General features: G+C 49.4%; 1 protein-coding gene across 6 annotated transcripts in view; it reads left to right on the top strand.

Moving 5' to 3' along the window:
* Positions 1-12,500, top strand: part of LOC125957253 (transcription factor Dp-1) — a 12,856-nt gene that overhangs the window by 76 nt on the left and 280 nt on the right. Inside the window, exons 1-8 of one of the 6 annotated variants that reach the window (XM_049689817.1) lie at positions 1-407; positions 5,285-5,580; positions 8,462-8,528; positions 8,624-8,697; positions 8,795-9,858; positions 9,939-10,021; positions 10,106-10,189; positions 10,259-12,500. The exon at positions 1-407 is cut by the window's left edge and continues 76 nt beyond it; the exon at positions 10,259-12,500 is cut by the window's right edge and continues 280 nt beyond it. In XM_049689817.1, coding sequence (XP_049545774.1) covers positions 356-407; positions 5,285-5,580; positions 8,462-8,528; positions 8,624-8,697; positions 8,795-9,858; positions 9,939-10,021; positions 10,106-10,189; positions 10,259-10,434 — 1,896 coding nt within the window. In that variant the 5' untranslated portion in view covers positions 1-355 and the 3' untranslated portion in view covers positions 10,435-12,500. Of the gene's footprint in view, positions 408-801; positions 1,374-5,284; positions 5,581-7,064; positions 7,414-8,200; positions 8,287-8,461; positions 8,529-8,623; positions 8,698-8,794; positions 9,859-9,938; positions 10,022-10,105; positions 10,190-10,258 lie in introns of those variants that run through there. The other 5 variants (XM_049689818.1, XM_049689820.1, XM_049689821.1 and 2 more) reach the window with 5 other exon arrangements.

Here is a 12,500-nt window from a genome sequence, read left to right on the forward strand (position 1 = left end):
AACGTCCGATCCGCCCGAAAACAGCATCCCCGGATGGCCGCAACTTTCCTCTTTCTGGTGGTGCTAAATTAACAATAATCGTGCAAGAACCCACGCGGCCAGACGGCCAAGAAAATCGGCCCGCTGTGCGCCTCGCCTCGCTGTGTCGCGGATCGCCATTTTGAAGTGTGATGTCGAACGCCGTCGAGGCGCTCGCATGAAGGGGAGAAAATTTTAGCGGAAAAAACCAAACTTACCGGCCGGTGGTGGTGACCTGGGAGTGACTATATCTTATCAGTGAGCTAGTAGTACACCCGGTAGTAGTGGATCCCCTTTGACCCCCTCCCGGACAGGCAGATATCAGGAGCGGCACAGAATGGCGCACCAGGCCAAACCGGTTAACTTCGTCATACAGGATACGAAACCAGGTAAGTTTTTGGGGTTGTTGGTGGGTTGGTTGGTACTCCCGTTTTTTAGGACCTCTCCGGTTCCTTCGGCCCTAACACCCTCTGCAACGAGGCTTCTTTCTAATCACGGCCAATGTCGACGGTCTGGCGACGGCGGCGACGGTAGCGAGGGTCTCATCTCCTGCATACGACGGGGCATCAGCGTTCGGCGAAGGGTGGAGCGCAAAATGTGCTTTCGCTAGCGAGCGACCGCCGATCTGCCGCGCACAGCAGAATGCAATGATGATGACGATGTTCATGATGAATAGTAGTAGTAGTAGGCGGCCGGAAGCAGCCTGCCGGCGCCCTGTCGCACGGGGTCGCGCTCGTGTTTGGTGTGTAACACACGGCCTTGAACTCGCACACGGCATTCCGTGGACCTTGCGGTGGGCAGAACGCGTTAGATATTAGAACGTAGGCTCCCTCACAGATCCCCGAATCTGAAGTCACTATTACCCCCGCCACGGCCTACTACCCCTGAAATGCACTTCACATCCGCTCCCAAACTGCTACTGTGCCTACACCCCCTCTACCCTTATACGACTTCTCAAAACTGTCAGGGCGATAAATTGATAACGCGAGCCAGCTAGTCAACCGCGAGCAACCGCGAATCTCCTCCGATTCCAACAAAAATAAAATACTTTTGTGGCCGGATCGAGTGCGCACGGCTCTGCCCGAGCATTGCGTTACGTTGCAGTTAGCACAGTTGCAGTAACCCGGTGATGGGCTGCTTGGTCGGTTGTGAATAAGAAAATAAGGAAAACAACAAACAGGGAAGCATCATCACGACCGCGGCGGGCGACCGCGGTGATGGTGATGTGGTATATATATTAGACAGTGGAAACCACGACACTCCGCAAGGTTTATCAGAACGCCCCAGAACACGGACCACTGGCGCCTCTGCGTGTGTGTATGATTGCCACCTTCAACCTAGGTGACTGGGACGCGGTGCGAAAGTGTAGCTAAATTTCACTTTCATTCTGCGGCCAGCTACGTTTTGACCAACCCACGGATGCGGTGAAGGCAGGGGGGATATCATTTCTTGTGCGGGATTTATTCCCGAATGGTCGTCGTGATGGACCGTCGCGTGGGGAAGAAGAGGCTTGCTATGTTGCTCGCAAATATATGGCAACGCTCAAGGCGGCACTCGCTGCTCTATCTGTGCCCAGTCAGCAGGTTTGAGCGCTCCGTGCTGCTGGTGCCTGGTGCGTGTGGCGTTTGTCACCATCACGCTCTGGGGTCTCTGCGCAGTGGTGACGCAGGAATCGCGAAAACGTTGTCGTCGTCGTCGTCGTCGTTGTTTTGCGGTGTGCATTCTTACCTTTTTGTGAATCGAAAATACCATCATATTCAGCGCCTGATGAGATGGCATGGCATTGCTGCTCTGAGGTGGCGACCACGCTCTTCCCTTTCGTGCTCATCTCAGTAGGTCCCGCCGTCTCAGCAGTGCGTGGATACCATCGATGCTGCTGCTGCTGCTGTTGCGTACCCTTGGTGAATCGACAAATCCTAACATTCACACCATCGCACCTTCTCTGGTGGGATCTGCCGTTGTTGTTGTTGTTGTTGGTAGAACATAGCAGGTCACAGCAGCAGCGTATGTGTGTGATGTCGATAACAGTCGCCAGCAGCAGCGGCAGCAACAGCAGCATGTCTCTCGGTCCCCGAGTCGACTCGGCAGTGCTGTGCTGACTTTGTTTTGAGTGTTTTTTGTGTGTGTGCTCTCTTCTGTCGGTTTCGCCGCTTGTGGCTTGATCGCGTCGTCGTGCCTTGCCGCGATTGCTCTCCTGGGTCGCTGCTTTCCACGCGCCAACGAGAGATATACACCCTTCTCGGTGTGTCATGCGTTGTGCGTGCTGGTCGGCGCTTTGAACGATGGCATTCCACGTTGATGCGCGAGGCAAAACCGAAACGGACGGTGGCCACGCCGTGCAGGATGATGCACCTTGTTTCAAGCGGCGTTGGTGGAATTGGTCCTTAAATCTTGCTCCAAACAACAACCCAGCGGCTTGGCAAGGATCGGTGGAGTGGAATGTGAGGCTTCCACCACCACCACCAACACGACCACGACAACGAATGACTTCGTTATCATCCAAGTCACCAAACCGAACGGAATTGGAAGAATAAAAGGGAATAAAGGGAACACCACCACAACGCCCGCTACACTGCCTTCCTCTTGACCTCCAGCATAGAAGCAGTGAAGGCAATTTCCCGAAAAAGGGCGATGCAAGGGAGAGCATAATAAAATGATGCACATTCACACACAAACAAACACTGCTCAGGGTTTCTGGTGCGCGGGAGGAACAAGAGACATGGCCAGCATCATCATCATCACCACCAATACCACCACCGCCACCACCACCATGGCTGATTGCGCGCCACGCGCTTGCCGAGGAACCACGGCGATGCTGCTGCTGCCGATGATGATGATGATGGCGATGATACGCGCAAACACGGAACCACCTCAAGCAAGTAAAGTGGTCCAGCGGAAGAAGAGCAAGCAGCGCCTTGGTGGCCGTATGATGATGATGTGTCGATAGAGAAACCCACCACCGAAAGCGGTGGACGCGCGGCTCTGCAGAGCAGATATGAAGCTGCTGCGATGAGCGTCGAGAACGCGGAACGAGTCAGAGAGAGCGAAAGTGGGAGGAATAAGTGGAAAGCCTCAAGAACTACTATTGCGCCTGGATTCGGAGCGGACGAATATTGACCAAAAAAAAAAAAAGAAAAACTCAACGCCGAAGAATCAAAACCAGAACCCCCGGCGAAGGTGTATGGAAGGTTATGGTGTGCTGGAGAGATGATAGGCCTGCTTTGCTCCAAAGTGCGCCCCATACACAACCATCATCACCATTGAACGGAGCAGGCAGGAAATCGTCGCAGGACCGCGAGAAACCCGAAGCGAGGCGAGCAGAGCGAATAAGGAGCGCAAAAGGAGCGTTTGGTGTGTGAGAATTAAACTAAACAACGCCGGCGATGTGTGCGCGCGCGGCCGGGGGTCACCATCGTGTCGTTGACGGGGAATTCGGGAAGGAAAAGGGAGAAGAATAACGAGAAAACCACGGGGGAGAAGGGCTTGCCGTTCTTCGTTCCATCGAACCGCCTTCCCCCTCCATTCCTCGCAGGGACGAAAGCGAAATGGGGAGCATCGCGCGAAAAGAAGGGAGAGAAGCAACAACAGAAAAAAGAGGAATCCCGATGGTAACGCGAATCGTGCGTGCAAATGCGAAGCGAACGATAAGTTTGTGCGCCGTGCCACGGTTTTCGGTGGTTATTGCACCTACCGCTCGCTGTGGGGTGGGAGGACAGGAGAGGAGGGGGTATTGTGTGCCGGGCGAGGCCCTCGTTGTCGCGGGGTTCGGGTTCTCGCATATATCCTTCCCACTGGCGTCATCATGTTGTAGCGGCGCGAGAAGAGGAATGTCCCAACCGGAGCACGAGAAACCCTGGAACGCGCTCGGTGCAGGCTCGACTCGTTCTGGCAGGGATGGTGATGAACATCATGACCATTTAGTAGCGCTTCCCACGGTGTTCCATGCAGCACACTTGCAGATATTGGGGAATGCGTGGCCAGCACATTGGAAGATGAGCTTGTAGACCATGCAGTTGATTCCGTAAACAATGTATTCATCTTCCAATACAGCGTTAATAACGAACCTGTTTCGTTTTGAGAAGTCTGCTGTCCTCAAATCGACTTGTTCTATTCCAGAAGAGCAACACCAGCATTCAGGCGCACAGCATAATTCGTTCTCTTCGCGTTGGTATTGCCATCTTCGCCTTGGTGAGAGCAATAGAATTCAACGACGCTTCAACAACGTAACGCGGCATAAAATACTGAATCGGCCGCCGGTGCTCACACACACACACACACACACGCACACTCCTTTTTTTGGTGACCGAAATAATTCCGCCACCAAAGGCAAAGAGGAGAAAAGGCCTCCTACTGCTTCCAGAGGGACCCTGGGACCGGAAATCATCAATGTAATGCCGGAGCAACACGGAACATGGTCGGGCTGCTGTACATAGAGTGTACGGTGGTTTGCATTCCGTGCAAGCCGCCGCCGTTCCGGTGCAGCGTATTGATGCACTTTGTCCCCCGAGTTGTTGGTTCTCTTTTTGTAAAGCTTCGCCGTCGTGCTCGTTGCGTCCCGGGTTGTTTCATCGTGCGCATTATTTTCTTTTAATCTGGCGCATTTAATGTTTGGTCCGCGGGGAAGCGGCATTATGCATATCGAACCGCTTGGGTCGCGTGATTGCACGCCAATATTTGCGGTACGTTTGGGGCAGAGTGACATCATTTGGAATCATGATGCATACGCAGAAGTGCTTATTTTAGCATATTCCGGGTATTTGCTCGAATGCTTCGGAATTTGGTGTAGAATTTTGATGATAAGGGTATGGAAGCGTCGACCCATGAGGCAGCATCCGGATGATATGATGTGTGAAGTTCAGCTGGAGTGTTGCATCACGCTAGCTCATTCGGAGTTTCACAATAAACAATCGGCAACGTATAAAGATCCCGTGAATGCAGTCATTAAACGCCTTCCAGGAGCAATAAAAAGGCATCTGGTTCACATAGTTACCTATGACTTTGCAACCACTACTTAGTTGTAATCGTAGTACTCTATGGTTGTAATTTTAATTCCAACTTCAAACCAAGAAACACACTCCATCGTGTCCAGATTAGCTGTGACTACGTTAATAGGAACAATCGTATCAAATATTGCAGGTCGTTCGCTTAATCAACCCGTTACACGTTGAGTTCGCATTTCAAAATGAGGACACAATACGTACGGCGCACCAAGTCTGAAAGTTGATAACCTCATCATCCCTCATAACCTCTCTTTTCCTCGCTCTAGGTCAACCACAAATTTTTCACGTCTTGAACTCGGCCACCGGTGCCCGGACGACATTGCCCGCCAACGTAACCACGGTGAAGACGATCGTTACCAAGGATTTGAACGGTGGCAGCACTGGTAACACCACGGCTACATTCATTGGTCATGGTCAGGATGCCATGAGCATTGGTGGAAGTGCTGCTGGCGTCGTTGGCCATTCGTCGTCAGTCGGTGTATCGGCAGGAACGAGCAGCAGCGGTAGCAGCAACAGTAGCAACAGCAACGCTACCACCGCTTCCGCCGTCATCGGTGGACAGGTAAGTGATGCTGCCCGCAAGACGATCTCCGATTGCAATCTCGTTGTCACACATTTAATCAACAATTAAAAATGGTCGCTTGCCTTATGTGGCGTTTGAGAGCCAGTCGATGGTGTACCACACACACACACAGCCACACGCACGCGCTAAAGAGCACACGAGTCCTTCGCTTCCTATGGATGAGATTCCGAGAGACTATACGATATACGGACTCGTTCCTGCCAAAAGTGGGAGGGGAGGGAAGTTGATTTTGCTAAATAAAGTTGCAAATCATTGTCATTTGCCCCTCCCCCGTGAATTCCTGCCATCTGCCCGCCTGCCTGCACAGGCTGCTGTGTGGGGTGGGGCTCTTGGACAGACCTTGGTTTCGTGATCCGTGGAACCAGCTCCGCATATCAATGACGTGTGCTGGACTGCTGTTCGCACAGGGTAGCTATATCCGATCAATTAATTACTCGCACGCAAAAACAGGTCCACGGGAGCGATGGGGGACTCCATCGATGACAAGCAACGGTACCTAGGCACAACGACGAGCGCGAAGAAGGGAGGGTGTGTTCGTAGACTGTAGACGTAGACATCAGCATCAGCAGGCTAGTGTCTTCGCCCATGATCATCATCAGCGTACGCGCACAAGTAAAGTTTCCCCGTATGCCCGGGAATGTAAGGTTACCGGGTTTCGGCCCGGTCGCTGTAGGTAGTTTATACGATCCCGATAATCGGTTGATCGCGCGTCGCAATGGCGGCATCACTGCACGATCGACATTTGCAATCAACCCTCGCTCCAATAGGCCGCATAGTGTGCAGCATATAGCTTTCCGCGGTCGAGCTACGGGAAGCTATGTTGCCTACGTGGTCAAATCGTTCGTTTTCTTATCTGACTCCGGTCACCGTTTGTTTACTATCGCAGCACTTGCTAAAATGTTCCAGTTACGATTATAGGTATTACGTCTGATCCGAAAGCTCCGTTTTGCATTGTAATGGATGTTACATCGCTCAATGTCATGTAAAGGTTCAGAGAAGACAAATACTCCTCCTGTGTAAAAGCGATGAGTAGTTCACGAACTTATGTCGGATCGATTTCCATCATCTTTCGACATCACGGTGCGTCAACCGCGCGCTTGTCAAGAAGCACACAAACGTAATGTGTGAAGGTTCGCGGGACAGCTAATCCAGCAGATGCTGTTTGAGAAGTTACATCCTGTTCAGTCAAGCTCAACACTATCCAAACGCCCGCACCAGTCAGCCTGCGTTTTGTTTTGATTTCCCCCCGCCTTTTCAGATGTGTTGTCTCATGTTTTATTGTTGCAAATTCCTTCATCCACCACCTCGGTGTTTCTCCACTTTTTTCAACCGCTCTCAGCTCAGTCAAGAGGTCGTCAGGGGTGTGCGAATTGTTCCTATGATTCCTCCGACTGTTTCGTGTGATTTGCAATATTGACAGGGGCCAACCCGCCAGACGGCAGTTGGTTTTGTTGTGCTCCAGTTGTACTTTCATGTTTCCGAGTGTTTGTTGGGGCGAATGAGCGCGCGCGCGCTGCCCCAGCGCCAGTCAAGAGCGTGGACTGGTCGGGCGGGAAGAGGTGCCATTGAAAGCAACGGAGCGTGCGATGCAAGCGAAAACATACGTAGTGGCGCGCGCGGGAATCGACCGACGCTGGGCCGGGCAGTAGGAGATAGGACGTTTGGCTTGTAAGAGCGCTAGTAATTTCTCTCTCCCCCAAGCGTTTTAAGGACATTCTTCAGCGCACGGTGAGGGAATGTGTAAAAGTTGGATGCGTCCATTTTGGTTAATGTATTGTTGTGTTGTTGCTGCTTGAGAATGATGTGGTCCAGGTATGTAGACACACCTAGCAGCAGCAGCGCCAGCAGCAGCAGGTTCTCGGCGCAAGCTTTACAAACCGAAGCGACTTCGATCTGTCAAGGTGTGCTACACCAACACACGCAGAACCAGTCGGTCGTGCGATCGATGTAGAAGAGGCGCGCTTAACCGCCCTCTCTACGATCTCTACGGCGGTGGCCGCTCACCGTTTTGTCTCGTCGGACCCTTCCGTCGTTGCTTTCGCTGAGGGCGGGCGTTGATGGAAAACGTCAAATACGCGATCGACCATCGTGGTGTCACGTTGGCTCGATCGGATCCATAACAAAGCACACGGAACGCGTAATTTCTCATTGGCATTTCCAACCAGCCGCAGATCGTCTATGGAACCCGCATAATTGACCGACGCAATTGGAGGGATGAATATTGTATGTTATGCTACTGCTGCTGTCGTCTGTCGTTTGGTTGAGATCCCCCCGAGGATGCGATTTTTTTTTCAATTCTCTGCGTCATTATCAACGCTTGTAAGCAAAAACTCAACAAGGAAAATAGCTGCTGTTTTTTTTGGGAAATTTGAATGCCTTAAATGCCAAGCTGTGGTGAGAGAGAGAGAGTGAATCTAATAAGGCAAGAGTTTTGTCACCGGATTAGCTTAGCCCACCGATAACAGTGCAACAATAACAAGAATGATCTTGGCATGATATTACCTTTTTTCGCATGTTACTGGCTCATGTTTTCTGCTGTTTGTTCGATTCTTTTCGTATACACCGTATTGCACCAAGAGCATAGGTTTCGGACGTGCGTCTCTCAAGAAAAAAAAATTGAATACCGATGTGCAACAGCATCGTTCTTTAATGTATGGAACATGGAAAGAATTTCCCTGTTGAACTGTAAGCAAACAAATGAACATTGTATTTGGTGGTGGTATTGACTGCTAATGCTTTTCCTTAACATAAACAAACCTTGTCATATCACAATGATGTGGTGTATTCCAACGCGAACACTATAGTATGCTCCTTTCGTAACAAAACTAATATACAGCAAAATGTTTTCTGTTGTTTGCAGAACTTTACAATGCCGGTAGTACGGAAGCTACCACCCGGACAGAAGTTGATCACCGTACCAAAACATAGTAAGTAAATGATGAAATTCCTACCAGAAATGTCCGCTGATACTAATAGCTCTGTGCCCTGTCTATTTTGCTGCCCGCAACTCCTGCCGGTTCAGAGCTGATTTTGCCTTCTGCAGGAACGAATAAGTTTGTAAATGGTAAAACTGTGGTTCAAATTTCACCCAAACTGGTAAGTTTACTCACGATCAGCCGAAAGTACTTGTGGTGTACACCGCGGTGGTTCGAGTTCGAGAATAAATACTTATTTGTTTTGTTTCCATCTCAAGTTTCAACAGTATAAAGTGATTTCTGCAAGTCCCTCGCAGTCTGTTAGTCGGAACCTAACGTTTGCTGCCCCAGCGACGAGCCTCGGATCGCTACAGGGTACACTGACCACAGCCACGATCCCGACGGCAAGCTCTTCCAGCACCGTAACATTGGGCGGTACCGTCACCAACATCGCTATTCCATCCACATCAGCGATGTCGCAATCCTCCTTCACCCTACCGACTGCTACCACCAGCTCAAACGGTGGTACCCGGTACAGCACCACCGGTAACAAGGTGGTTTCTACTTTGGGCGAACTGAAGACAGTTGTTGGGTCGAATCGATTGGTAATCGATGACCCCGAGGACGAAATGGAAGATCAGGACGATCGAGTACCAGTTTCCTATTCTCCGCCCGCCGTTGTTACTCCCGTGGCTACAAAGAAAGCGTCAAGCAACGGTGCTGGTGGTGGTGGTGGTGGTCATCAGCAGCGGCAGCAGATGCAACAGCATTCGTACAGCAAAAAGACTTCCCCAAGCCAGATTCACACACCTGCCTCACGTCGACGCAAAACGGACAAGGCTGGCCGAGGTCTGCGTCACTTTTCGATGAAGGTGTGTGAGAAGGTGAAGGCGAAGGGTACCACCACGTACAACGAGGTGGCCAACGAGCTGGTGGCGGAAGAAACCCAGAGCCACGTTCCGGGGGCTGATCCGGCGTCGTATGATCAGAAAAATATTCGGCGGCGTGTTTACGACGCGCTGAACGTGCTGATGGCCATGAAAATTATCTCGAAGGAGAAGAAGGAAATCCGCTGGCACGGATTGGCGACCAGCAACACGGTGCAGGAGTGTGAAGAGCTGGAGAAGGAGAACGAGAAAGCCCGGCTACGGATCGTGCAGAAGCAGCAGGCGTTTCTTGATCTGGTGCAGCAACATGTCGCCCTGAAGTCGCTCATCGCTCGTAATCAGGCCAATGAGGAGCGGGGCCTAGTGCCGAATCCGAGCTCCGCCGTGCAGCTCCCGTTCATCATTGTGAACACGGATCGCAAGAACAACATCAATTGCAACATTTCAAACGATAAGTAAGCATTGACCGCGACAGCATTATTGAATCCTCGTATCTAATCTGATTTCGATCTCATCTCTTTGCTCTGTTTTGCAGATCTGAATATTCTTTCACCTTCGATGATACCTTCGAGATTCACGATGATCTTGAAATCCTGAAACGCATGGGACTCTCGTTAGGTATGTTAGCCAAGGGTTGATATGAAGGATTACGATGTCGAATGAGTTAATAATACCGCAATAATATTTATCATGTACACGCAGGGTTGGAAAACGGCGTATGTTCCGAGGCGGATCTTAAGAAAATCAAGTCGATGGTACCGAAATCCGTGGAAAAGTACATCGATAGTAAGTATTTTAAAGTGCAACAGTGTGTTTCGCAAATATTGCAACCGTCGACTTATCTTTCTTTTGCAGCATATGGACTTGGAGTGGGCGATGGAGACGACAACGATAGCTGGGAGATGAGTTCGCTGTACAACGGGCAGGACAATGATGACAGTTTATCGACCCAAGACATGCTCGGCTATCACGATAATACCAACGATATGCTGGACGACGACATGAAGTTTGAGGATGATGAGGATGATTAATTTAAAGCAGCCGGCCCTTTTTGCCGCCATTTTTATTATCCTATACAACTAGCACACAACAGTTTTCGAGACAGATCGTCGAAATGGAAGGACACTGGAACGGGGCGCTGTTGTGGCCATCAGCTTTGGTTCTTTTTATATACATATATATACATAATAATTTGCATATTTTATTCGTTAGGGGTTCACTTGTACCCAGTTGGTTTGTATGCGATTTCGTATCTGTTTCTGGATTTGCTAGTGAGACGCGCCTCGTTCCAGTTCTTCTAATGACAACACAGAGCAAACGTAATTGTTTACGATCCGAATTTGATCTTACTGCTCCGCCTAGTTCCATAGTACTTGGTTTACTACGCGAATTGCCCAAATGGTTGGCCATAGTTCGTCAAAAACCATGACCGCTTAATAGAATACGGTTGATAAAGCAAATGTCTCGACTGACGGGAATACATTCATCATCATCTTTGAGCGGATACGGAGACGCAGGGTTATTGTTAGCAAAACAGAGGTAGAACATACAATCTTGTTCATCGTCAGCAGCGCATAAGTTAGGTAGTAATTTTACGAATGCACCAGAAAGTACAGAAAAGCAAATACATTTTACTTTCGTGATGATCAACAATAACTATCCGATTCTCCGTGTATTCTAGAGTGCGTTACCGGCTAGAACCGGTCTAGTAGAATGGTGGGTGGTGCTTAACCGCTCCATGCACTAAGTTCTTTGCAATTCTACCAGTCTAACGCCAGGTACGGTTCTATCGGGATCGGAACAGCTCGGGGAGCTCTAAGGCCCGTGTGTCATAGATTGCAGTGGCAGAAACGATAACATCATTAGCAAGCACACGCATATCGGTGGAGATTTCAGGATTTTGTTACAGAACTCCGCATTCCGCGCATAGGCGATTGCGTCATTTGCGGTATTGAACCACCAACATATAATCAAGGATAGGGCTGAGGAAGGTTCGTTTTGTGCATAAGTGTTTGCTTAACGATATGAATATGTGTTACAATTAATATTAGAATGCTTTTTGTTTTGCTTTGCGATAGTTAACACAGTTTTATCTGCTTAGAACACGATCACTGGCAAACGAACGGCGAGTGATTTTAGTGAATGCGGCTTTATTCAGGGTAGTGAACTTAAAAAGCATCATTCATTGCGTGTAGGGTACCGACATTTGGCAATCACTATTAAACACATGATGCAGCAACACATCGCAACGCAAATGGAGTGAAAAGCCGTTTGCACATAATTACCAACCACCAAACTCGGCTCATAATGCTACGCAATGCCAATGCTCTGAATCATAGTTAAGATCACAAATTTGCAATCGTTTCGTTAAAAGATAAAAACAGTAGAAAGTAAGATCAAGGATTAAATTAAGGCAGTTCTGGGCTGGGCGTACATGGGGGAAATGCACGCGCATGTTTTGCGCATGCCAATGGCAACATTATAATGGCCATGTGTCAGTTTATTTGCAAATGATGAGTTAAAAGCCGATTGTTTGATGTACATAGTAATTGTGTAAATGAACACATTTATTAACATTTACCGCCGCAAACTGAGAGAAACCCCGGAACTGCTTTTTGGGCAGTTTCGTATAGCCAGATGGAAAGGGTAACATGTACAAAGGCAAACTAAAACAGTACAGTCCATTTCGAACAAGGCAGCCAAAGTTCATACGCGCACGGTCTGCATACATGTAGCAAAGCATCAGATTTTATGTAGACTGCCTCGTCATCTACTAGAAAATCATACGTTTTTCCATCCTTCGATATACGTTAACGCTCCAACAACGAAATCACATCAGACAGATTCAATTGGAGGATTGGCATGCATGCGGCGAACTAAATGCGAACGGTTTTGAGGAACCTCTCAAACAGAAACACTCAAGATTTTTCAGGTCCATGTGAGCTCCATAAACCTAGCGATGAACTACGTTTAATCTCACGTATCGTGGAATAATGAGATCGATAGCAAATGATGAGCTTTGTTGATTTGGGGGTTTTGCACTTTACTTTGCCGCTGTTAGTCTATTCATGCTAGATGAGTGAAAAATGATGGGACA

This window comes from Anopheles darlingi, chromosome 3, assembly GCF_943734745.1.
Source record: "Anopheles darlingi chromosome 3, idAnoDarlMG_H_01, whole genome shotgun sequence".
Taxonomy (NCBI): domain Eukaryota; kingdom Metazoa; phylum Arthropoda; class Insecta; order Diptera; family Culicidae; genus Anopheles; species Anopheles darlingi.